The 23,136-nt window shown below is 39.6% G+C and overlaps 1 protein-coding gene across 1 annotated transcript; it reads right to left on the bottom strand.

Annotated features, from left to right (window-relative positions):
• Positions 1–1,327: 1,327 nt before the first annotated feature.
• kcng2 (potassium voltage-gated channel, subfamily G, member 2) lies at positions 1,328–22,842 on the bottom strand. Its single transcript, XM_077548029.1, has 3 exons — positions 22,490–22,842; positions 15,297–16,137; positions 1,328–5,111 (listed from the first exon to the last, which is right to left on the bottom strand). The coding sequence occupies exons 2-3, from the start codon at positions 16,062–16,064 to the stop codon at positions 4,299–4,301; spliced, it is 1,581 nt and encodes a 526-aa protein (XP_077404155.1). The 5' UTR covers positions 16,065–16,137; positions 22,490–22,842; the 3' UTR covers positions 1,328–4,298.
• Between the last annotated feature and the right edge of the window lie 294 nt (positions 22,843–23,136).

Raw genomic sequence — 23,136 nt, 5'->3', positions numbered from 1 at the left:
ATACACTATATAACTTTTTTGGGGGGGAGGGGATATGATCTATAGTTTTCTTTTCTTTTTTTCTTTTTCTTTTTTTTCCTGGAGAGCTCAGTGTTCATTCGGTAATTTTACCGATTTGACATGTCATCATCATTGCTCTCTTTTATTTTTTTATTTTATTTTTTTATTTTGTATGTGGGTGAGTATGTGTATGTGCGTGTGAGTGTGTATTCATTAGTTCACCTAAAACCTATTAAAAAATCCCATACCGTTCACCTAAACCGAACACTTCCAGCCAGAGTCGTGAGGCCGTCAGGAGACCCGAGGAAGGACCAAAGAAAGGAAAGTGGGATGAGAATTGTAAATGTTTCTAAATGAAAAGTAAATACACACTTTGAAATAACGCAATGAACGCTAAACATCTATCCAATAAAATAATACACTATATAACTTTTTTTTTAGGGGGCATGATCTGTATTTTATTTTATTTTTTATTTTTTTCCTGGAGAGCTCAGTATTGTTCATTCGGTAATTTTACCGATTTGGCATGTCATCATCATTGCTCTCTCTTTTTTTTATTTTTTTTTATTTTATTTTTTATTTTTTTATTTTTTATTTGTATTTTTATTTTTTTATTTTTTTTATTTTGTATGTGGGTGAGTATGTGTATGTGCGTGTGAGTGTGTATTCATTAGTTCACCTAAAACCTATTAAAAAATCCCATACCGTTTACCTAAACCGAACACTTCCAGCCAGAGTCGTGAGGCCCTCGGGAGACCCGAGGAAGGACCAAAGAAAGGAAAGTGGGATGAGAATTGTAACTGTTTCTAAATGAAAAGTAAATACACACTTTGAAATAATGCAATGAACGCTAAACATCTATCCAATAAAATAATACACTATATAACTTTTTTTTTTGGGGGGGGGGGGCATGATCTGTAGTTCTGAATTCTGATATAATTAGAATTTGAAAAATGCAACACTCTGATTCCTGTACCTGCTGTTTTCATTTTCCCTTCTATCTTTAGACTACTTTCTCATTTTTATGGCTGTGTGTGGCTGCCGGTATGTTTGTCGAAGGGCACCGGTGTGAGGAGCGTGTCCACTGGCGTGAATTTATTCTCTGTGTCTATTCTGCAGCCTGAGAAACCTTCACCTCATAGGAGGCGCTGTCACTGTTTATCAAAGTTGCGGCGGCATTGAGCCAACGTCGCTCGTGGAAACAGTCCATTTATTATTAACAGCGAACGTGGTGGGAAAAGGAACACACGAGCAAACAATTTAGGATGTTCTAAGCACAGTCGCAGTAAGGGAACAACACGCACTCTTGCAGCTCGGTACGTCCTTCGTGTAATGAATTGTTAACCAACAAGGAATTCATTAAAATCTTTATTTTTTCTCTCTTTCAAAACAAAACAAAAAAGAAATACATTCCAGGTTGTTTCATTCCATCCACCCATTTTTTAAAAAAGTATATTAAAAGTGTTTGTGTGCAATAGTTTCATGCTATGTGCTCCATGCCCGTGTATGATTTTTAAACGAAAGCGCAGCTTCATTCCAATAACACTTCACAGTTCAACGCTGTCGTTTTCTCCTGACAAGGCACTCGAGTGACACAAAGTCACAAACTGCACTTGTCGTTTGAGGAAATCCATTATTTCAAAGCCTGGCCCGGTTCAAAGCGTGTCAGCTGTTTCGTTTCTGCTGCCCAAGTGGGGAAATGTATCAAAAGGGCTTTTGTACTTTTTGTTCTGCCCTTTGCACTGCAGCCAAGCTCTAGATATGACTAAAGGGTTGTCAGCGACTGGTAACGCACAACATCGACGAGAGAAAGATAACGTTCCCAAAAATCTAACACAAAAATTCAAACATTCGACATTCATTCTTAACTCATTCACTGCCATTGACAGCAATAGACGTCAAAAATTTATTTGAACTATTTCTATTAGTTTTACTTTTTTTTTTTAAGAGTATGAAAGCCTAGATTTTTTTTGTTCAGTTCCTGATGCCCCTAATTTTTAATAATCTTTTTTTTTTTTTTTAAGAAAAGATTAGTCAAAATTAAGGGCGTCAGGCGATTCCAATTTTTAATCGTAATTAATCGCATGACTGCACTAGTTAACTCACGATTAATCACAAAATTTACATCTGTTCTTATACAATAAAAAAAAATCTAGGTATTCATACTCTTGTTAACAAAAGTGGGAAAAATGTTAAACTAATAGAAATAGTTCAAATGAATTTTTGACGTCCATAGCCGTCGATGGCAGTGAATGAGTTAAATTCCCTGAAATGTTTCATAACATACTGGTTCATCACTTGAATGGTTAACACGACCCGAAAATTGCTCCATGAAAATATACAGTGCTTAGTAATGTAACTTGTGGAAAAACCCAAAACATTTTCGGATCAAGTTAGTCGGAACACTCAATCGCATACTAAAAATTATGGCTAGCACATTTTTAAATACAGATTTAAGATTAGGATCATCATAAAGATTTGAATAATTTAAAGATTTTAATCCTCCTCAACCTAAAAAAAAAAATATTTCTTGGACCTTATTAAACCTTTTTATTTATTTTTTTTATTTTTATTTTTTACACTTGTAGACAAGACTCGTCAGTCTCATTTCCCGTCAGAATGTCGAGCCTTTTATTTATTTATTTATTTATTTATTTAGCTTCGTTGTAGCTTATAATTAGCCCGGCACACATCTGCATACTAAATGAGACGGTAAATGGGAATGAAACAGCACATCAATAATTCCTATAATCACTACTCTTCCCTCAATGCTTCAAAAACAAGACCGTGCGAAGTAATTAGTATTAGGATGAAGGCTCAATCGTCACACGTGACTTAAGCGGTTCACAAATTCCTAATTGAATAACATTTTTGATGTGTGGCTCTCACAGTCACAGCAAAACCTCCACTGCCAATCACGAATCTTATCCCAATGACCAGGTTTCTGTCGTAGTACCAAAACTGACCATGAGAGGCAGCATTGTGCCACAAGACATCCAGCTGTCTGGAAAATGCAAAAATGAAGTATTAGAGGAAACTAGGCTAACTGTTAGCTTATTTGGTCTTTTTTTTTCCCGTATTAGGTTAGGGATTTGCCGTTGTAAATATTGACCAGGTTTAAAACTTTGTGAGACTAAAAGCATAATTGCCATTTTTAATTTACTGTCACAGTATCTTAAAAATAAATAAATAATTCTTTGTTGAGGCAACTGGACTCATCTTTTTATTGAATTTGTTTTTTGATCAAAATTATGCTGTTCAGCTAACAGTGAACAGAAAAATAGTTGACCAGATTTTTTTTTCTTTTGAGCAAATCAGAGAGAAATAATGACTCTGAAGCCCATATCTCACTGAGTAGTGCAGGCTTGTGATGACTTTTTCGGCAGGCTTCCTTAAGTGTTGCAAAATGTTCCAAAGACACTTGCCACACACTCGCATAATACTCTCAAACCGTTTTTAATTGTCGCCATCAAATTTTGAGCAGAAGAAAAAATGCTTTCACTTTAGGGTTCGTTCAAGGTTGCAGTGTTTCTTAAACGTTCTCTAAAGAGTCTTAATGGTTTCCTAAACTGTCTTTATGGTTCTCTAAACAGTCTTAAGGGTCTTTATTTTCAAGGTAATAAAGACCATTGAGACCGTTCAAGGTTGCAGCGCTTCCTAAACGTTCTTTAAACAGTCTTAATTGTTTCCTAAACGGTCTTAATGGTTCTCTAAACAGTCTTAATGGTTTCCTAAACGGTCCTACTGGCTCTCCAATCTTAATGGTCTTTAGTGTCTAGGCAATAAAGACCATTAGGACTGTTTAGAGAACTATTAATAATGTTTTGAGAATGTTGAGGAAATGCTGCAACCTTGAACGAAACCCAACGTGAAAATAACATTAGTGAGCTGCAAATCCTTCAGTGGGATACGGGCTTTACAACGTTCAATGCTGATTGTGGTAATACTCGGAGAGCTAAATATTTTTTTGGGGTGGTACCTTGTATAAAAAGTTTGAGACTCGCTGTTTTTTTAATAGGACCGTTGCTGACTTTGATCATAAGATCGGTAAAAAAAAAGAAAAAATGCTCAATTTAGTCCAGATTGTCGTCTGTGTGTACCCATAAAAAGTCTTCATGGCAGTTTTTCTTTTTTAATCTGCTGTAACAGCATTTGACTCATGGGTTGTTTTTAATTTATCAGCAACGATTCCAAATTCCAAACAAAGCTTCGTGTAGTCCGAGCAGAAACTCCGAATCAAGATTCAAGTCCTTGAAGACCAGAGTCAGGTCATCCAGACTTTTCCCTGGAAGAGCCTTTTAAGTCTGAATCTGCACTCTGTGCAGAGCCATGGACTTCCTCCTCTGCACAGCCGAGATGGCGGCCTCGGCGGCGGCCTGGTAGCTGTCCGTCTCCTGCGAGTCTTCGCTATTCTGCGACTTGGTGCTATCCTGCGAATCGGGCTTCTGCCTCAGGGCTCGGTTCTGCTCCTCCTTCAGTTCCACGTAGGACCTGGAGAAGGTGTGAAAGATGGACGTGACGGGGAAGGCCATGAGCAGGATGCCGCTCAGGATGCTGCTGAGCGCCACCACCTGGCCGGGGATGCTCCGGGGCACCATGTCGCCGTAGCCCACCGTGGTCATGGAGATGACCGCCCACCAGTAGCTGCCGGGGATGCTGGTGAACTCCTGCTTGGCGCCGAACTCGCTCTCGGCCAGGAAGACCAGCGGCGAGAAGAGCGCCATGGCCACGCACAGGAAGAGCAGCAGCAGGCCGAACTCGCGCGTGCACCGCTTCACCGTCAGGCCCAGCGTCTGCAGGCCCAGCGAATGGCGAGCCAGCCTCATGACGTAGAAGATCCGCAGGGCCCGCAGGACGCGCAGGACCAGGCCCACCTTCTCCAGGTAGTTGTTCCCGGAGCCCGCCGGCTTGCCGCCGACCGACAGCGAGTCGACGATGAGGGTGACGTAGTAGGGCAGGAGGGCCACCACGTCGATGAGGTTGAGCGGCGTGCGCAGGAACATGCACTTGCTCTGGGTCTGGATGAAGCGCAGCACGAACTCCAGGGAGAACCAGCCCACGCACACCGTCTCCAGCACAAAGATGTTGAAGCATCTCTGGGAGCACTCCCCCTGCAGGGCCAACCCATAATGACATGAAGGTAAGAGACGTCTACCACTCCAAGAGGTACGTGGGCGATTGACTGCCGGAGTACAATTCACTTGTATTTAACTTTTCAAGGAGATGTTCGATCGCACTCTTTTTTTTTATAACGATACTGAGTTTAGTAGTCACTGATATGGATATCAAGTACCGTTACTTTTGATACATTAGGTTTGCCCAAATAACAATTCCAGACAATTTTACAGCAATACCTTTAAAATTGCATGAAATTATTTGCCATTTTCTATTCTTCTAGTTTCTACTTTCTGATCACAAAACAGCCGCAAGAGCACGAGAACCGCTAACCATGAAATAGAATAGTATCAGCCCGATACTGATACATGGTATCGGTACCACTACTAACCCATCCCTACGTCAGAACAATAAATGTATATGTAGGTATTATTTTTAATACATTTTTATATGCACTACATTTTTAAAGTTATTAAATTATTTACTTTTTTTTTTTTTTTTTAAATGTGTGCAACGTGAATATTCAGACTGTAATGTGGCTTTAAAACCTCATTTTCAATAATCACTTCACTTTATCATTTCAGTTCATCATCTCTCAATTACCCAAAAAATAATAATTCGATTTTTAATAAGTATTTATAAATAAATAGCCATTACAGTGTTGTGCCTAATGTTAAAACTACAATAATAACATTAAATAAAATATAAAGAATTAAAGTTTGTCCGCCATGATAAATTGATTATGTGGCGCTTTCTGGTGTAGAATTCATATATGCAGATGTTAAAAAAAAAGAGCATAAGTGTCTAATAAGATGCAATAATTATGTGTTTTTTGCAGAGGATAAAGAAAATGCGCCTGTGAGTGTTGTTACATTAACTGTCTACATGTCGCTAAATGATTTGTGTTCAAATAACCATTGCTTGAAGCATTATAACGCTGCACCATAAATGCTATTTGTTAGCCTGTCGACTGCATTGCGTGTTAGCATTAAGCTAACCGACGGCATGTGCTTGTTCTTAAATACACCTGTAATATTCTTTTGTTTAGTCTTTGAAGAACGATTCCAAAGTGTCAAGCTGTCGGCGCGCTTTGATAGCCTCGCCTCGTTTCTAATGAACAAAGAAGGTGACAAACGCTCGTTTAAGTGTGAAAACCAAAAGGCAATGACACACACCATCAAAGGTGTGCTTAAAAACAACAACCCCCGAACACATCTTTCATCGTCGTCCGTGCTTATGAATATTTCAGCGTATAATTTCAAGACATTGTTTGGTTATTAAGTCAGTCGGCCCTGAAGCACAGTGCAAATGAGAACTGCCTCGCTTTTCATCTTTACACATTTACCTTTTAAGTCTTATTAAGCATTCACTCTGTTGGATTTGGTGAGAAATAGGAAGCTGTAGACACCAGTAGTTGTATATTGATTGTTCTGCAGTCGACATTGACTTCTATGACAAACGTGAACAGACAACCTTTTTTCTTTCTTTTTTTTCATTTTTTTCAATTTTTTTCTATTTTCTCTCTCTATTTTTTCAATTTTTTTTTCTATATTTCTACTTTTTATTTATTTATTTATTTTTACTTTTTTTTTTACACCTGGGGGTTTATTTGGATGAAAATGTCACTTGTCACGTTTCCATTTTGACACGCAAGCAGAGACGAAGAGAGCGCTCACTTTAAAGTACCCAGCTATTATTATTATTATTTAATTCCACTCTATTTGCACGAGTGACTGAAGTCCTCCGAGAGCGTGAAATAAACAACAATCAGCGCAGTCCCCCAGGCCGCTCCGCCTGAGGCTTTTAATGTTGAAATTCTCAGTTTGGAGGCATTCCATCCATGCGGGAAACATAAAAATAATGTTTGTTCATATTCAATGACTTAAGTGTGCCAAACGCAATTGGCAATCGAGTCAAGTAAATGATGGACGATTTATGAATACATATATTCAGAAGATGTTAACTCTTTGACTGCCAGACGTTTTCAGAAAAGGGATGCCGTGGGTGCCAGTCGATTTAAGCATTTTGACTGATCTTTCAAGGTCCATAGAAAATTATGTGTTTGGACTATGGAAACACACATACTACCAAATGAAAGATTGGACTCTCATCTTTCATCAGAAAAAAAAGTTTGTTTCTACCTTATTCCGTTTTTGAGTAATCAACAATAGAAAATGGTTAGTTTCACCTCTGTTTTGAAACAAACGTCTTTTAACGTCTTTGGCACTCCTCCATAGGATTTTACTAAACGTTATTTAACGTTTTTGGCAGTCAAAGAGTTAATATCTAGCTATGAAATATGCTAATCTTGATGTAAATGATCGCTAAAAGCTTCTTTTTTTTTCCCAAACGTGACACCGTCAACATGTCACGACCTAACAATCGTGCTTTCAACTTCCTGTCAGGAGTTCATCATCACAGCTCAAGACAAGCGTGGAGACTGTTGACTCCTCACCTCCGCTTTCCCATCAATTCATTCTGTTTATTTACTGGCCCTGTTTGCTATGCATCAGCGGGCTTCAAAATGAAGCTGTGTGTGTGTGTGTTGGAGCTTCAACACAACCTTCCTAACAGCCGTGTGGTATCTTTAAAAACTGATTTGAATTCTAGTTCCATGTAGCCTTAAGCACTAGTGAGTTTATTTGTTTGTTTATTTTGTGACTTTTAAGTCACAATGGTGCCGTTGCTACCACCCCAGAAATAAAAATGGACAATGCCTTTATGTAACATAATTTTACATGAACCAGGAAGTAGCCTGCTAAATAACAAACAATAACTACTTTGACTATTTTTCCACTTTTTTTGCATATTTTTTTTCTTTGTTTTTGCTATTTTGGGTCACGGTGAAACTAGTTTCCCCTCCCTTAATTAACTCATTCACTGCCATTGACAGCAATAGACGTCAAAAATTTATTTGAACTATTTCTATTAGTTTACCCTTCTTTTTTTTACATTTTTGTTAGCAAGAGTATGAAAGCCTAGAATTTTTTATATAGATATAAAATTTGTGATTAATCGTGAGTTAACTAGTGAAGTCATGCGATTAATTAGGATTACAAATTTTAATCGCCTGATGCCCCTAATTTTTAATAATCTTTTCTTTTAAAAGTGTTATTTTTTATTTTTAATAATCTTTTTTTTTTAAAGAAAAGATTATTTAAAATTAGGCGGTTACAATTTTTAATCGTAATTAATCGCATGACTGCACTAGTTAACTCACGATTAATCACAAATTTTATATCTGTTCTAAATGTACAAAAAACTAATTCTAGGCTTTCATACTCTTGTTAACAAAAGTGGGAAAATTGTTAAACTAATAGAAATAGTTCAAATGAAATTTTGACGTCTATAGCCGTCGATGGCAGTGAAGGAGGTAAAAATTGACCAATCCTGTTATGTTATATGATTCTCCGTGAACCAGGAAGTAGCCTGCTTACTAACAACAAATAAACAAAGCAACAGAATTACAGCTATTATCAAATTGCAATACTTATTAACAAACCATTTTCTTCACTTTTGTTTAAGGAATTTCTCATTTTACTTAGCAATAAAACAAATATATTTTAACCTTGGTGAAGATTCTGCCGTAGTTGTAGCAATTGATTTGAGTGATGGGTGTCTTCTTCCCGGAACACAAAAAGCTCCATATTTGATTAGCTGGTGACACAACTGGACCCTCACATCCCCGCGAGAATTCCCACTCAATATCCGTTAGTACTTCCTTCCTTTGTTTGGGAAAAAAAAAAGGATCGGATTTGTTAGCTTCGGATTTACCGAGAAGCGTTGGGAAGATGTCCCCTGTCCCTTGATTTAAGAAAATAAATGAATAAAAAACAAGTCGATGGTCTTGCCAGATGTCAATTATCTTAAATGAGGCTCCAGGTGCTGTTTAATCCCAATGGGATTAAGATTTGAAGGCATGAGTGGCACTAATGGAATCAAAGCAACTGCAGTCTGCAAACCTCACCATGCTCATTTAACAGGATGTCCCTGAACACAACAGCTCACCTAGCTGGACTTGTCATGTATCCTGATATTTGCCAGCCATCTCCTTTCATAGGCAATGTAAAAAAAAAAAAAATATATATATATAAATGTTTAAAAAAAAAAAAAAAAAACATTTAAAGTATACGCTTTTGATGAAAACCTTAATCCCGCATATGTTATTGCACTTAAAGGAATTGTCATTCGAACTAGCATACCAGTTCTTAGATAACTGTGTCATATAGTACTTGAATTTTGCCGTAAAGATTCATGTAAATTTATTGAAAAACAAAGGAAAAATGTTAACAAAAGACAACCAATCATACCAAACTAAAAAAAAAAAACAATACAAAAAAAAAAAGCTTGGTGGAGAAAGGTGTATGCTAACAATTTAGCTAACTAGCAGTGCTAGCTCGAGGACTGCTTTAACATTTGGTTTTCTATTTCTATTTTCAGGAATAAGGCATGTCATCTTTAATCACTCTTTTAAAAATGTATAATCTTATCAGAATAAAAGTTCTAATATTGCAGTTGTAGTTTGACAAAACCAAAAAAAAAAGCTAATTTTTGTATCGTCATATTACTGCAAGGAAAAACAAGTCCAAATCCCATTCTTTTTTTTTTCTTTTTCTTTTTCTACATACAGTACAGGCCATAAATTTGGACACACTTTCTGATTCAATGACTTTATTCTCATGGTTACTTTGGAGATTCTCACTGAGGGCATCAAAATGTGTGAAATCAATTGACTTGTTTAATCCCACATTCATCCGCACACAGTTGACAGGCAACTATAAAAGGACATTTTCAAGATAAGAGAAGAAATTGTTTTTGCAAAATGGACTTGCCATTAGAGGAGTCAGACGGGCTAAGTGCTGTGCTTTGTCCTTGGCTCCGCGCTGCGACCATCAGGACAGGTCACGTGACCACAGCGCATGAACCACCACCATTTCCTGCGTTGCATTACCGGCCTGACCGCCCCCCCGTACTGCAACTTTGTTCAACAATCCACATCGATACGTATAATATAGTTTACTACATTTTTAGAATTTTGTTCATTCAATATTTACATGATTACTTTTTGAGTGGCAGGGATGATTTAGTAAATGTATATTAGGATCTTATTAGGGCAAAATTACAATGGAGACTCATTGAATTGTGAGGGACAATAAATATAATCCATAATTATGACAAAATGTCAGGATTTTACTAGTTAAGTTGTAATATTATGAAAAAGAAGGAGCAATTTTACAAAAAGTCACTTTTATGAGCAAAAAAAACTTTATTAGTTGATTTTTTTTCTTAACGCTTATGGGAAATGGCAATACTACAAGAATGATCATAATTTTAGTAAAGTGACATAAACTACTGCAGGTGATTGCTAACCATTCATAGATTTATTTATTTTTATCCTTAAATTAAAGAAAGTGTGATAACAAAGATGTTGGAAAAACAAACAAACAATTCTGGACCTACAAAGCGCAGACCCCCCCACCAAGGTCAACCCAATTTGTGCGAGATTAGACGAGTTTGAGTCTGACGTAACAGTTTGTTCCCTGACATGACTTTCCATTCATTATCAAAACTCCCAACGAGCTGACGACAACCCCTCACAAGCACAAAACAATGTTTTCCATGCGATGCTTTCATTAGCGTGGGGAAGATCAGCACTAATGTAAAGGCTGCCTATCACGCCTAATGGATGCTCTGTAATGATGGCACTTGTGGGGGTGAGAGTGGCCGCCCCTCCGTCGAAGGAGACGCTGTAATTAGCTCAATCACTTCACCATGCAGAGTCCTATTGCAAGAAAAGTGCTTGGCTGTAAACACAAGTAACAGTATGCCGTGCGTTTTCGCCAACTGTGCTAACAAAGCATGTCTGACACAACAGACTCGAATTCAATCACGGGCAACTACGGCGACAATTGTAGGAACGGCAATAAACATGCTCTCGATCACTTAAAGGGCCAGTTTACAGTACGTGTCGCCTCTTGAACACCTTGTTTGGATTCATGCTAGCGCGAAAACGACATGTTCTCAGTCTCAGTCTGCTTAACTGGAAAGGACAAAAGTAAGAGCACACACGTTAAGTAAATCAATATCTATCAACTTTTGATAAGGAGGAAGCTCAGTAGTGCTTTCTTTCTATCTATCTATCTATCCATCTATCCATCTATCCATCTATCCATCTATCTATCTATCTATCTATCTATCTATCTATCTATCTATCTATCTATCTATCTATCTATCTATCTATCCATCTATCTATACAATGACCTTAGGCTAGCTAGCTAGCTAGACATTGACCTCAGGCTAGCTACATAGCTAGCTAGACATTGACCTCAGGCTAGCTACATAGCTAGCAAGACATTGACCTTAGGCAGGCTAGCTACATAGCTAGCAAGACATTGACCTTAGGCAGGCTGGCTACATAGCTAGCAAGACATTGACCTTAGGCAGGCTGGCTACATAGCTAGCAAGACATTGACCTTGGGCAGGCTAGCAAGACATTGACCTTGGGCAGGCTAGCAAGACATTGACCTTAGGCAGGCTGGCTACATAGCTAGCAAGACATTGACCTTAGGCAGGCTAGCAAGACATTGACCTTAGGCAGGCTAGCAAGACATTGACCTTAGGCAGGCTGGCTACATAGCTAGCAAGACATTGACCTTAGGCAGGCTAGCAAGACATTGACCTTAGGCAGGCTAGCAAGACATTGACCTTAGGCAGGCTGGCTACATAGCTAGCAAGACATTGACCTCAGGCTAGCTACATAGCTAGCAAGACATTGACCTCAGGCTAGCTACATAGCTCGCAAGACATTGACCTCAGGCTAGCGCCATAGCTAGCAAGACATTGACCTCAGGCTAGCTACACAGCTAGCAAGACATTGACCTTAGGTTAGTTAGCTGGCTATGTAGATAATAAAGACATTTACATTAGGCTAGCTCGCTTTCTATCTTGATATCTAGACATGGACATTAAGCTAGCTAGCTAGATATCATGACATTTTCCTTAAGTGTGTGCTTGTGTTTTGCTGTTGTAAATTATGGTGACCATATTTTCAAAAAGAGGACACTTGGCACGGCCTCCAGGTTGAAGTACCTGTTGCGGTAACATGTTGCACTCCACCTCCTATTAGTCATTCAATGTCAACCGGACATTTTCATGAATTTATAAAACCCCGTACGCCCAAACAGGACGTTAAAAAAGTGCTCTGTCCTCCCAAAAGAGGACGTTTCACCACCCTACTTGTTGTTTCCCGTTTAAGAAGACAATATTCAGAGAATGTGTGTCATGATAGCGTGCATCCAAACAAGGTGTTAAAGCATTGACACCTCTACACGATCTAGTGCGCGTTTGTCGCGGTTTATAGCAGTCGTCCATGTGCAGCTACTGCGCATAATTGAATGCAAGTAAACAAAATGCAAAGTAAAAATAAAAGTGTGATCACAGGTTATTGTTGAGGTGTGAGACAGTAGCGGCCTTGTTAGCATTTGGCGCTTTCCTTCTTGGGAAACGCTTCTTGAAAATAGCAAACTCAAAACTGGTGTGTTTTTACAAGGCAGCTTGAAGCAACACCACCATTGTTCTTGCAACTATATATATAATTTGTTAACCTTAAATACTCTGTGGTGAAAGGAAATTGGCCATGTTTGAAGTTCTAGTTAATGAATTTAGTCAAAAATATAGTCATAAATTGGATTGCCACTTTTTGTTTTGTTAGTTGTTGTTTTTTAAGCAGAATTATGCAAAAACTACCCAACCCATTTTTGCGGCGTCATTACCATGTGACAAGGTTTGACAATGGTGCCGCTTCGGCCCCAATGCAAGTGGACTGTCATGGCAATCAAGTGAAAAGGAATTGTATCCAAGACAAAATATTTTTCGGTAATCTCAATCTGGAACAATCTATGGACACAATATTTTGTGATCGCCATTTTTGCCGTTACAGTCCACATGCATCGGGGGCTAAAATGCACCGTTTTTCAATGAAAGACAGGAAAGACTTGTAAAAAAATATATATATTTTTAAATTAATAATAATAATAATAAATAAACTAAAAAAATCAATAATAAATATATATATTTGTATTAAATATAGTATCTCTTGTTTTGATGCCATTGTCTGTCGTGGGTTAGCTGGAACCTGGCTTTGGGTGGGAGGCAGGCCTATAGATGCCAGATTATGGTGGCAAAGCACTTCCTTTGTCTAAATGAAGTTCGTCAACTCATGTCAGCGCAGTTCCCTGGCATCCAGATGTCACATGTTGTGGCAAAGCACTACTTGTGTCTAAATGAAGTCCCTCAAACTCACTTTAACGTAGTTCCTTGGCAGCAACATAACAAATGTCATATGATTGAAAAAAAAAAAAAAAATCAGCAAATGAACTCGTGAATCCTGAATCCTTTACATTTTTATCGCATAAAAACAAAAAACTGTTCATCTTTTACAATTGGTTTGATAAGGTTTTGGTATACAGTATAAACTTTAGCTGTATGGATTAGCATTTCAAAAAATTAGCATAAGCATCATGTTATACTGTATAACAATATAAAAAAATATATATATATATATATATATATATATTGGCAAGCAAAGGCGAGAAAATCCCAAACGGTGGAAGCGCTCCCCATTTTCCCCGTGACCTGCTTGGTCGTTAGCCCATCTTTGTGCGGCGTTCGCTCCTGTGGCGCGGGACGGCGACGCGGCGGTGACAGGCGAAGGCAGCCGACACGATAAGGTGACGATCACGAGGAGCCGCCGTGCGTCCCTGAGCTTGTGTCTCTTGTCAAAATGATTTACACTCAAAGCCCGATGCTGGTACTGCACGCGGGCCGCCGCATCAACATAATCTCAATTGTACGGGAGTGGCATGCATCCCGAAGGCTGTCCTGCTGGAAGACGGATCACAATTGTTCCTCTCACGGTGAAATACAGAATCGCATTTATTCTCTTGGTTTGTTACCCCAAAACTTATGAATCAAGTATGCGGCTAGTTTGCTTTTTCAAACCAAGGTTATTATAGTTAACAAAATCACTCAAAATAGAATTAAAAAAAAAAAAAAAAGATTTTAAGAAAACTAAACTACATCTTAGTTTCATAAAACTGATCACAACTCATACTGATACCGGACTTATTTTAAGGTATCGGGTACTCATGGAGGCTGTTGATACCTGCCACCAGTACTTAAGGCAACAACAACAAAATGAAAATTTGGCATAGAATAAATCATCCTCGGCAGTATTTGACACTATACTAGTTTATCAAAAGTACTAGTAGTAGGGTTCTAAGCCAACTTTAAGGTTTCGAATGAGGGACAGGCTTTGAAATTAGAGTTTCAAACCAAGTGTAGGGTTTGGAAGTGTATTTCAAGTCAGGATGATGTTTTCAAATTGGGCCTTTAAGTCAAGCTCAGGGTTGGAAAGTTGGGTTTCTATAAACGATAAAGGTTTCAATAAAGGATATGGGTTTGAAATTTCTCTAGGGTTGCAACACGGGTTTCGGGCTTCGAGACAAGTTTAAGGTTTCAAAATAGGTTTTCAAGCCAGGTGTAGTGGAAGTCAGTTTCAAGTCAGGATTAGGGTTTCAAATTAGGGCGTTAAATCAAGTTCAGGGTTTGAAAGTTGGGTTTCTAGACATAGTAAAGGTTTCAAACAAGGGTACGGGTTTGCAATTACTCTAGGGACAGGTTTCGGGGTTCGAGACACTTTAGGGTTTTAAAATAGGTTTTCAAACCAGGTGTAGTGGAAGTCAATTTTAAGTCAGGATTATGGTTTCAAATTAGCGTTTGAAGCCGGGTTTAGGGTTTCAAAAAAGGTTTCAAGACAGGTGTAGGGTTTAAAAAGTAAGGTTTAAAGACATGGATAAAGTTTTTGAAACTTTAAGTAGGGCTTCAAATTGGGATTTCAGGTTTAAGATTCAAAATCAAGAGTTTTACGCCATGTTTGGATTTTAAATTAGGGCTCCAAGCCATGTGTAGGTTTCAAATGAGGGTTTCAAGACAGGTTTAGTGTTTGAAAGTAGGGTTTCAAGTCATTATCAAGGTTTCAAACAAAGTTTTGGGTTTGAAATTTGGGTTTCCAAGCTAAGTTTAAAAGTTGAGGTTCAAGCCAGGTTGTGGGTTTCAAAGTAGGGGTTCTGGTTTGAAGTTAGCATTTCAAGGCCAGGGTTCGGGTTCTGAGGTGGACTCACCCTCTCCTCCTCCTCCCTGAGGTCCGGCATGGTGCTGACACAAAGCGTCACGGCGGTGATGGCCACAAACAAGACGGAGAGGCAGGCGAAGATCTTGCCGGGGATTCCGGAGTGCGGGTTCTCCACCATGTCCCGCAGCCTCCGCATGCAGCCGCCCTCCTGGACCTCGTCCGGGCTGGGCGCCGGTTGCCGGCTCTCCTCGCAGGACGGCGTCGCGACCGGCTCGGCCTCCTCTTCCTCCAGCCTCCGCATCTCCTTGTACTCCTCCTGGCGGAGGCGCAGCTTCCTCAAGCAGCACCAGTCCAGCTTGTTCTCCTCCACGCCCCAGTAGAGCAGTTCCTCCTGGAAGGACAGAGCGCACATCTCCCTGAGCAGCCGCAGCTTGCCCGCCGCCAAGAAGGTGACGATGGTGCGGAAGGCCGACGGGCTGCGGTCGAAGAAGAACTCATTGCGGCTGCCGTCGTAGTCGTCGCACACGTCCATGATCTCGGCCTCGTTGCTGCAGCCCCGCAGCTTCCCCAGCCTGGTCATGGGGAACTCGTCCAAAGTGGACCAGGGGATGCGGTACTTGATGCCGCCCACGTTGATGATGGCAGCACCGTCGTCTGCGTCCGGCTGCCGGGCCTGGGGCTTGACCTGGCGCTGGGCTCGCTTGTAGAAGACGCCCTTCTTGGAGGAGACCTCCTGCGGGTTCTCCACGCGCTTGAAATGGAAAGTGGTGAACTGGCGCTCGGTGCTGCCCGCCAGGAAGGCCACCTCCTGGTACATGGCGACCACGTTGCTTCACGATGGACGGCCGGAGGATCGCGGATCTTCAGCCATTCAGCAACACGCCGCCGCTCTGTCACACAAACACAGGACGTCAGTTCCCCACGACAGAATCCCACGACTAATCTGACTGAAATTCACTGATGCTGCCATGCTACCGGGGTAAGAAGTACGTTTAAGACTTATCTGCACCTTGAAAACAGATAATTTCCAAATGTCATTTCAATTGTTTTCAGTGCGCCCTCCGGTAGACAAAATTAGCAACAACAGTTTTGTTTTTTTTCTAGAAAAAGGAACAACAGGTATTTCTTATTATGGGACTGCTGAGCGTAGCAAGCAGCACATATTACTATCCTAGAAAAAGGGTTTATTATTATGGGACTGCTGAAATCAGCACATATTACTCTCCACCCTGGAAAATCCCCAGATTTTTCCGCAAAAATGCGGCCCGTACCATAGATCGCACCGAGACAAATGAGGTATCAAACGATGCGGCTCGATCTGACTCGGTGCGGCATTACTTTTCTAGGAATTCCGAGTTACCATGGCGACGCAATTCCCAAAAAACTCCCAAAAAAGTCCCATAGGAAATGAATGGAGAAAGGGGGAACAAATTACAGATAAAGCACCTTTTTCCAAGACACGCTGCGCGCGCATACGTTAACCGACCGATATGAATTTTAGCTCATTTTGTAGCAATTTTTCCCATCTTTAGCTCAGTGTCGAAACTTATTTTAAGGAATGAAAGCTCTCCCCCCTGTGCGGGTTCAAAGACAGTGAGTGAAATAGCCTTCTTACATTGGTGTCTATTGCAAGTGCCAGAGTGAAGCAATTAACCTTAGAGTGACGGGAACCAAAAAAATATATTTCCAAAAGTTTCACTTCAACTCGTCACCATGGCCACAATCTTTGCTCACTAGACATCAAATTCTCACATTTTGTCGTGACAAGTCTCTTCTTTCAGACAAACTAACTTTTATTTGGCTAAGGTGTCATTTAGCACCTTTATTTTCACTTTAAGCGAGGAGAAGTCGGACTAACTCGCCTATCTCTTCCATGTTAAATTCTGGCGCCTTTCGCTCTTCATTTCTGATAAATCATAAGTTTTCAACCTGCTCTCATTTGGTCATTTTTCATCCGATTAAAAAAATGAGAACATGCTCGTGTTCCCCAAACCCTTGCCGTTCTAACGAGCCATTTCTTGAATCTGTATCTCGAACCGTTAAGTCGTGAAAGGCTTTTGTTTCAGGTGTGCGTCTCTCATACAATATCAATGGAATGTTGGGTGCGTCAAATGTGTGTGTGTGAAAACTTTTAGTTGATGTTGATTATGGTTAACTTCCACATTTCTTGACCGATTCCAGTCGTTTAAATTTTAAACTGTTCAGCTCATTTACATTTTTTTAAATACATTTTCAGGGACAGTGAGATACTTTTAGTTGATGTTGATTATGGTTAACTTCCACATTTCTTGACCGATTCCAGTCATTTGAATTTTAAACTGTTCAGCTCATTTACAAGAGTCGGTCGGCAGTCCCATTCAAAATTTCCGCAGGAATTTTTCTAGTTGAAAAATAGTAGTGAATGTGTTGTCTAGCCCCATGGGCCGGATTACACTCCCCGTGACAGGCTGCTTCTGGCCCACGGGCCGTATATTTGACACCCAGCCAAACTAAGTATATTTTCATGTTTCTGTATCAACAGGCTGAGTAACAACATAGAAAAATAGAATATATTCCTGCAAAGTGCTTACTGCACACTCGGCAAAAAAAAAAAAAAAGCAAGAAAATACAATGAAGCATGAAGCAAGTAAAGGAAACATGCATTATCCATATTACACTCCTCTCAAGCGCAATGTGCTCTAACGCACTGCGTTGCAAGACCTACAGAGAGCTTGCATTAGTATTAGTGTACCGTTGTGTGGCAGGCAGCGGCGTGTGCGCGCGCACCGCTGCCAACCGCACGCCAAAGTGTCCACGCGAAAGAACTAATGGCTTGAAACGGAGGTAAAAACAAAAAGGCTGATTTCTTTTTGAACTTAAGGAAGAGCAGCAGCTCACAGTTCAACCGTCGTGTTCTTGCCATCGTGTTAGAAAGTTTTTTTTTTTTTTTACAATTTATCTCCAGCTCCGCACGGATGACGCACGCACGCACAACCGCGAGTTGGCGTTAACAAGCTGAGACACGTCGTCTTTTATTTAAGGCCGGCATCTGGAGCCACCGTCCTGTTGTTGGAAAATGGTCAAAACACTCCTAGTTTTCGTTGTTGATGGCAATGATTGTCAACGTGTGGTATGAGGACTCACTCTAGAAATCGCTGGATTCAATCTTGCGTACAGTTTAGTTGTAAATAACTTATAAGTGCAATACATTTGCAATGAATCATTTAGAATTGTTTTCAAACATTTGCCCTGGTACAATTTGCATATACATTTGGAATTTTATTTTCTTGTATTCAAATTTAAGCAAATTCAGGTCACTTTCAAGAAGAATTTGAGGAGAAGTAGTTCGATTTTTTTTTTTCTATTTCAGTGGATTTAAGAGTAACTGTTAGGAAGTACTTGAGTCCATCTAAGTATTTAGATTACTTTTAGGCAGTATTTCAGTAGATTTAATTGTAAACTTATTGTGTATTATGGAGATTGTAGAGTATGTATTTCTAAGTTTCAAAAGTTAACCACTGTTTTATCGAAAACGTTTTGAGGTGTCTGCAAAATTCACATGCGTGGAGGTAGCATGTTTGCTTTTTACTCGTAATGGGCCATTATAATGCACTTTTCATTCTTAGTCATTCTCTCCGATATCAAGTATTTCGGGACAAGTATCTAAATGCTGGAGTTCTGTTCCCATTGGTGACGTAGAATTCAAAGTTAAGTCAAAACACTGCCGCTACCCTACACTAACACGGACGGTAGTAAAGTCATACGTAAATATTTGTATGAAGAACTCTTCAAAACCGTAAGCGGATGAATGTCCATTTGAAGACCCCCCCTGTACTTGATACATTAGGGTGAAAAAAATTCTTCACTGCAGCTATATATGCCCCCGACAAAGTGCAAAACATATTATTTTTTGCAAATCATTTGCATAGCAAGTATAGGGAAGCTAGTTAACAATCCTAATATGCTTTGTCAAAGCTTATATAATGCTGAGTCCCAAAAAGCACATATTAAATATTAATACTGTTATTTATTATGTAAAGGGTTTGAATAGCTCATAATGAAGTATTTGTAGCGCAAAACATTAGCACAATCGTTAGTTACAACAATGCAGTCTTTTTGAAGTCGAGCTTGTTTACCATTTGTTCATTTTCTGCAGTGCGTGTCCTTGTCCTCATTGCCAGCCAATCACGTGCGCACAAATAGACAAACAAGCATTCACGCTTCAACTGACGTGCATGAGAGGAAGCCGGAGTACCTGGAGTGTGATTCGAACCCAAACCTTAGAACTGTGAGATCACAATAACCTGATTGTTCAAGCCGTACATTTTCTCTTAACAGAAGATTATCATCTACACTCTTAAAACTGTTGGGTCAAAAGTATCCCAAATTGGATGAAATGCTAACACAGCACTGGGTAGAAAAAGGGCAAAAGCTGGGTTGTTTATACCCAGCGCATTGGGTTGAGGATTTGACCCAATCTTCAACCCAATAGGCTAGGTCAAAAATAATTAACCCAACCTTGAGTAAAAATAACCCAATCTGATCAAAATCCGCAGATACCCAGCGAGTGGGTTCGGAATCCACTCTCTTAAAATTCAAATTAACCCAATTTTGGTCTAAAATGTAACTGATCTGCTACCTGGGTCAGTTTGACCCAACTATTTTTGGGATGTTATGCACAAAAAATGGGTTGATTTGCACAAAAACAACCCAGAAAGTTGGTTCATATGCAAAAATAATGCATTATTGGTCAAAAATTGGACCGATCTGCTCCAATTTGACCCAACAATTTGTGGGTTTTGTACAAAAAAATTAGTTATTTTTGAGGTAGCAGTTTTAAGAGTGGGTTGTTTTCCTAACCCACTCGCTGGGTATCAGTGAATTTAGATTAGATTGCATTACTTTTACCCAAGGTTGGGTTAATGACTTTGACCCATCATATTGGGTCAAATCTTCAACCCAATGGGTATAAATAACCCAGCATTGGTGGAGTCCCTTTTCTACCCATTTCTGGGTTAGCTATTTCACCCAATTTGGGTTACTTTTGACCAAAATTGGGTTGTTTTTGACCCAGCAGTTTTAAGGTTGCAAAATTTTTTTTAGTGTGTTTGTAAAGATCTTCTCTTTTTTTTTTGGCACAGTTCTTGATTAGATGCTATTTGGTTGTGCAGGCATACGTATTGTTGTAGCTGGCAAGTCTGTGTGTTTCAGAATCTAGCCTCTCTGCATTCATATTTCACCGCATCCATATTTTAAACTTGACTACTTCCCAAGTGGACTTGCATAAATCATCATATGTAAGTCACCTTCCCCCATTTCTCTCCCTCAAAAGAAACTTTTCAAACCAAACAAAAACCCCAGTTATGCATGCAAATGGGACTCGCGAGACTGCATGAATGTACCGTATATCACAAAAGCAACATTTGTGTAAATAAAGTTTTATATCTTCACAGGGCAACACTGAAGAAATGACACTTTGCTACAAAGTGAAGTAGCGTACAGCTTGCATGACAATAGTGAACTCGCAGTGACCCGAGCGATAACACTACATTGAACACAAATTTTAACACTTAACTAGTCACATGACATTGGTTTAGGAAAACTGGCTAAGCAGGCCTAGTTTAGACATTTTCACTTCGGGGTTGACTCGCTTTTGTTGCTATTTTTAAGGGGGACAGTCACCTTAGTGTTATACAAGCTGTACACTTTGTCAAGCTATAATCAAATATTTACAAGAATGTGAGGGGAGGTACAGCATGCAGAGAGAGACCCTCAACCTGCCCCCCCCCTCCTCCTCCTCCTCCCAGCCCCCCTTGACAAGCTTCCAAAGCGGCCTGATTGGTCTCCATCACTCAACAGGGTCCCCTCCACTCAGAGCGACAGACACATGGTGGCAGGCAAATGAGGCCGAGAGCAAATGTGATTGATGCAAAACGGCCGTCAAGGGCTGCAACAATCAGCAAAGAGAGGACTTGTCACACGAGAGCCTTTTACCATTTGGACCCACTCGGAGGCCGCGTTCAACTTGAGAAACGTCAGCGACATCGCCACTCGATGATTTCGCTTGCAGTACAACATCATCCTCATTCCAAATATTTGCCACTTCCGCAACCACAGTAAGGAAGATATCGTCATGTTAGAACTACAAAACGTTCAAATAAATTAAAAATATTTTTTAGAGTGACTTAGGATTTTAAAAGGGGACCTTTGATATACGTACATAATTATTAGTTACAATAATTATTTGTATTTTTCATAATAATTTTAGGACTATTTTTAGAAGTCAGAATGATTCAAATCCTTAATAATATTTATTTAAAAAAAAATGAATTCTTAATTTTAATATTAATTAATTAATTCATGTAGATGAGAATAAATGCAGGAGCAATATTTACAGGGATTTTTAGGGATTTGTAGTTTTTAAAATATTTAAAATATATATATTTTAATAATTTTATTGAGAGAAGTCAAAATAATAAATGAATGGGGAACAAAAAGTAAATACAATAAAAATAATTTAGTAAGTCAGGTGAAGTCTGGCAAAATGTCATGATTTAATAATCATAATTATAATGCATTTAGCTAGTTTAATATTTTTATGGGTACAAATAATTTAGTAAATAAGAGGTACATAAACATTTTTATTTTCATATTAATATATTTTATTTTACTTGCATTAGTTATGGTAGTAACTTTATGGGCCAGATGATTTAAATTGGAGAGCATTAGCCTATAATCAAATGATAATCCCGTAATGCCATAAAAAAAAAGTCATTTTACCATATTTAATAACAGACAAAATAGTTTAATAAATCACATGGACTACAGGGAATATCTTAATAATAACACATGTCGAGTTGACTGAAAGACAGCTTGTGATTTCACATGACTTCACCTTTTACCTCCTGGTGACCTCCGCACCTACACACACACACACCTACACACACACACAATGTCGTCACGCCTGCCTTCTTAAAAGGCTGTATTTGTCTAATGAAGTTATCAGCGAAGTGATGATGTCACCAAGGAAGGCGTAATGATGAAGCATCACAGGGCTCGTTCATTGAGCGCATCCAAGTCTCCCCCTTAAGAGCCATAAAAGCAAAAAAAAAGTAGCATTCGGTGTGCTTGCCTGCATGAATGACACGTCCACGCCGAGCTCTCATTTGCCGCGTCGCGCTTCATCCGTCGTCATGCAAAATAATCCACGCGTAAAAACGACAGTAAAACGCACGCCGAGCAGGAAAAAGCACCAAGACTCACCCGGCTGGCCGAACCCGCGTGCATCCGCTTCAGCGTGTTCCGCGCGTCCGCGCAGCCGTCAACCGCCAAGTTTCCCACGCACACGCCGCGGGACCACGCGCACAGTCCACCCAGATGCGCATTTTACGCGCACGAAGCACACGGGCAGGAAAAAGCTGCCCAAGAATGAAAGAAGAGTTCCGGGTTTTTTTTTTCTTTTTTTCCCGTCACGATGCTCGTGCACAAAAAGAAAAGCAACCAGTTTTCAGTGGCGTTGCTTCTCCCTCCGCTGCCCGAACTGTGCGTGTGTGCGCGCTCCATACAACAGGGTGCGACAGCGTCATGGGGGTTGTTTGTCATCCACTTCCTCCCTCTCCACTCCACTTAAGTGGAAAACTATCATTTCAAAGGGTTCCATTCTAGATCGTGTGTAAGGTAAAGAAATGTGGGCACACCGGCATGAAACATAGGCTGTTTACAATCTTTATTATGGTTCGACTTGAGCTATTAAGCAAGCGTATTGCTTTTTTCTCCTTTTTTTTTTTTTGTATTTCTGGGTTTAAAAAAAATCTGTTTTTCAGAGGTTTTGGGGGATTATATCGGAAACGAAATAAAAAAAATCTGAAAAACAAAATAACACAAATCCAAAAACGGGGGTTAAAAAAAAA

Source organism: Vanacampus margaritifer, chromosome 17, assembly GCF_051991255.1.
Source record: "Vanacampus margaritifer isolate UIUO_Vmar chromosome 17, RoL_Vmar_1.0, whole genome shotgun sequence".
NCBI lineage: Eukaryota > Metazoa > Chordata > Actinopteri > Syngnathiformes > Syngnathidae > Vanacampus > Vanacampus margaritifer.
Note: the sequence above shows the minus strand (reverse complement) of the source record. Positions and strands in the feature narration are given on the sequence as shown.

Excerpts from the sequence above, each read along its gene's own strand:
- kcng2 (XM_077548029.1), bottom strand. The coding sequence starts at position 16,064 with ATGTACCAGGAGGTGGCCTTCCTGGCGGGCAGCACCGAGCGCCAGTTC. Across the intron at positions 5,112-15,296 it reads TCAGGGAGGAGGAGGAGAGG|GGGGAGTGCTCCCAGAGATG; the intron begins GTGAGTCCACCT and ends TTGGCCCTGCAG.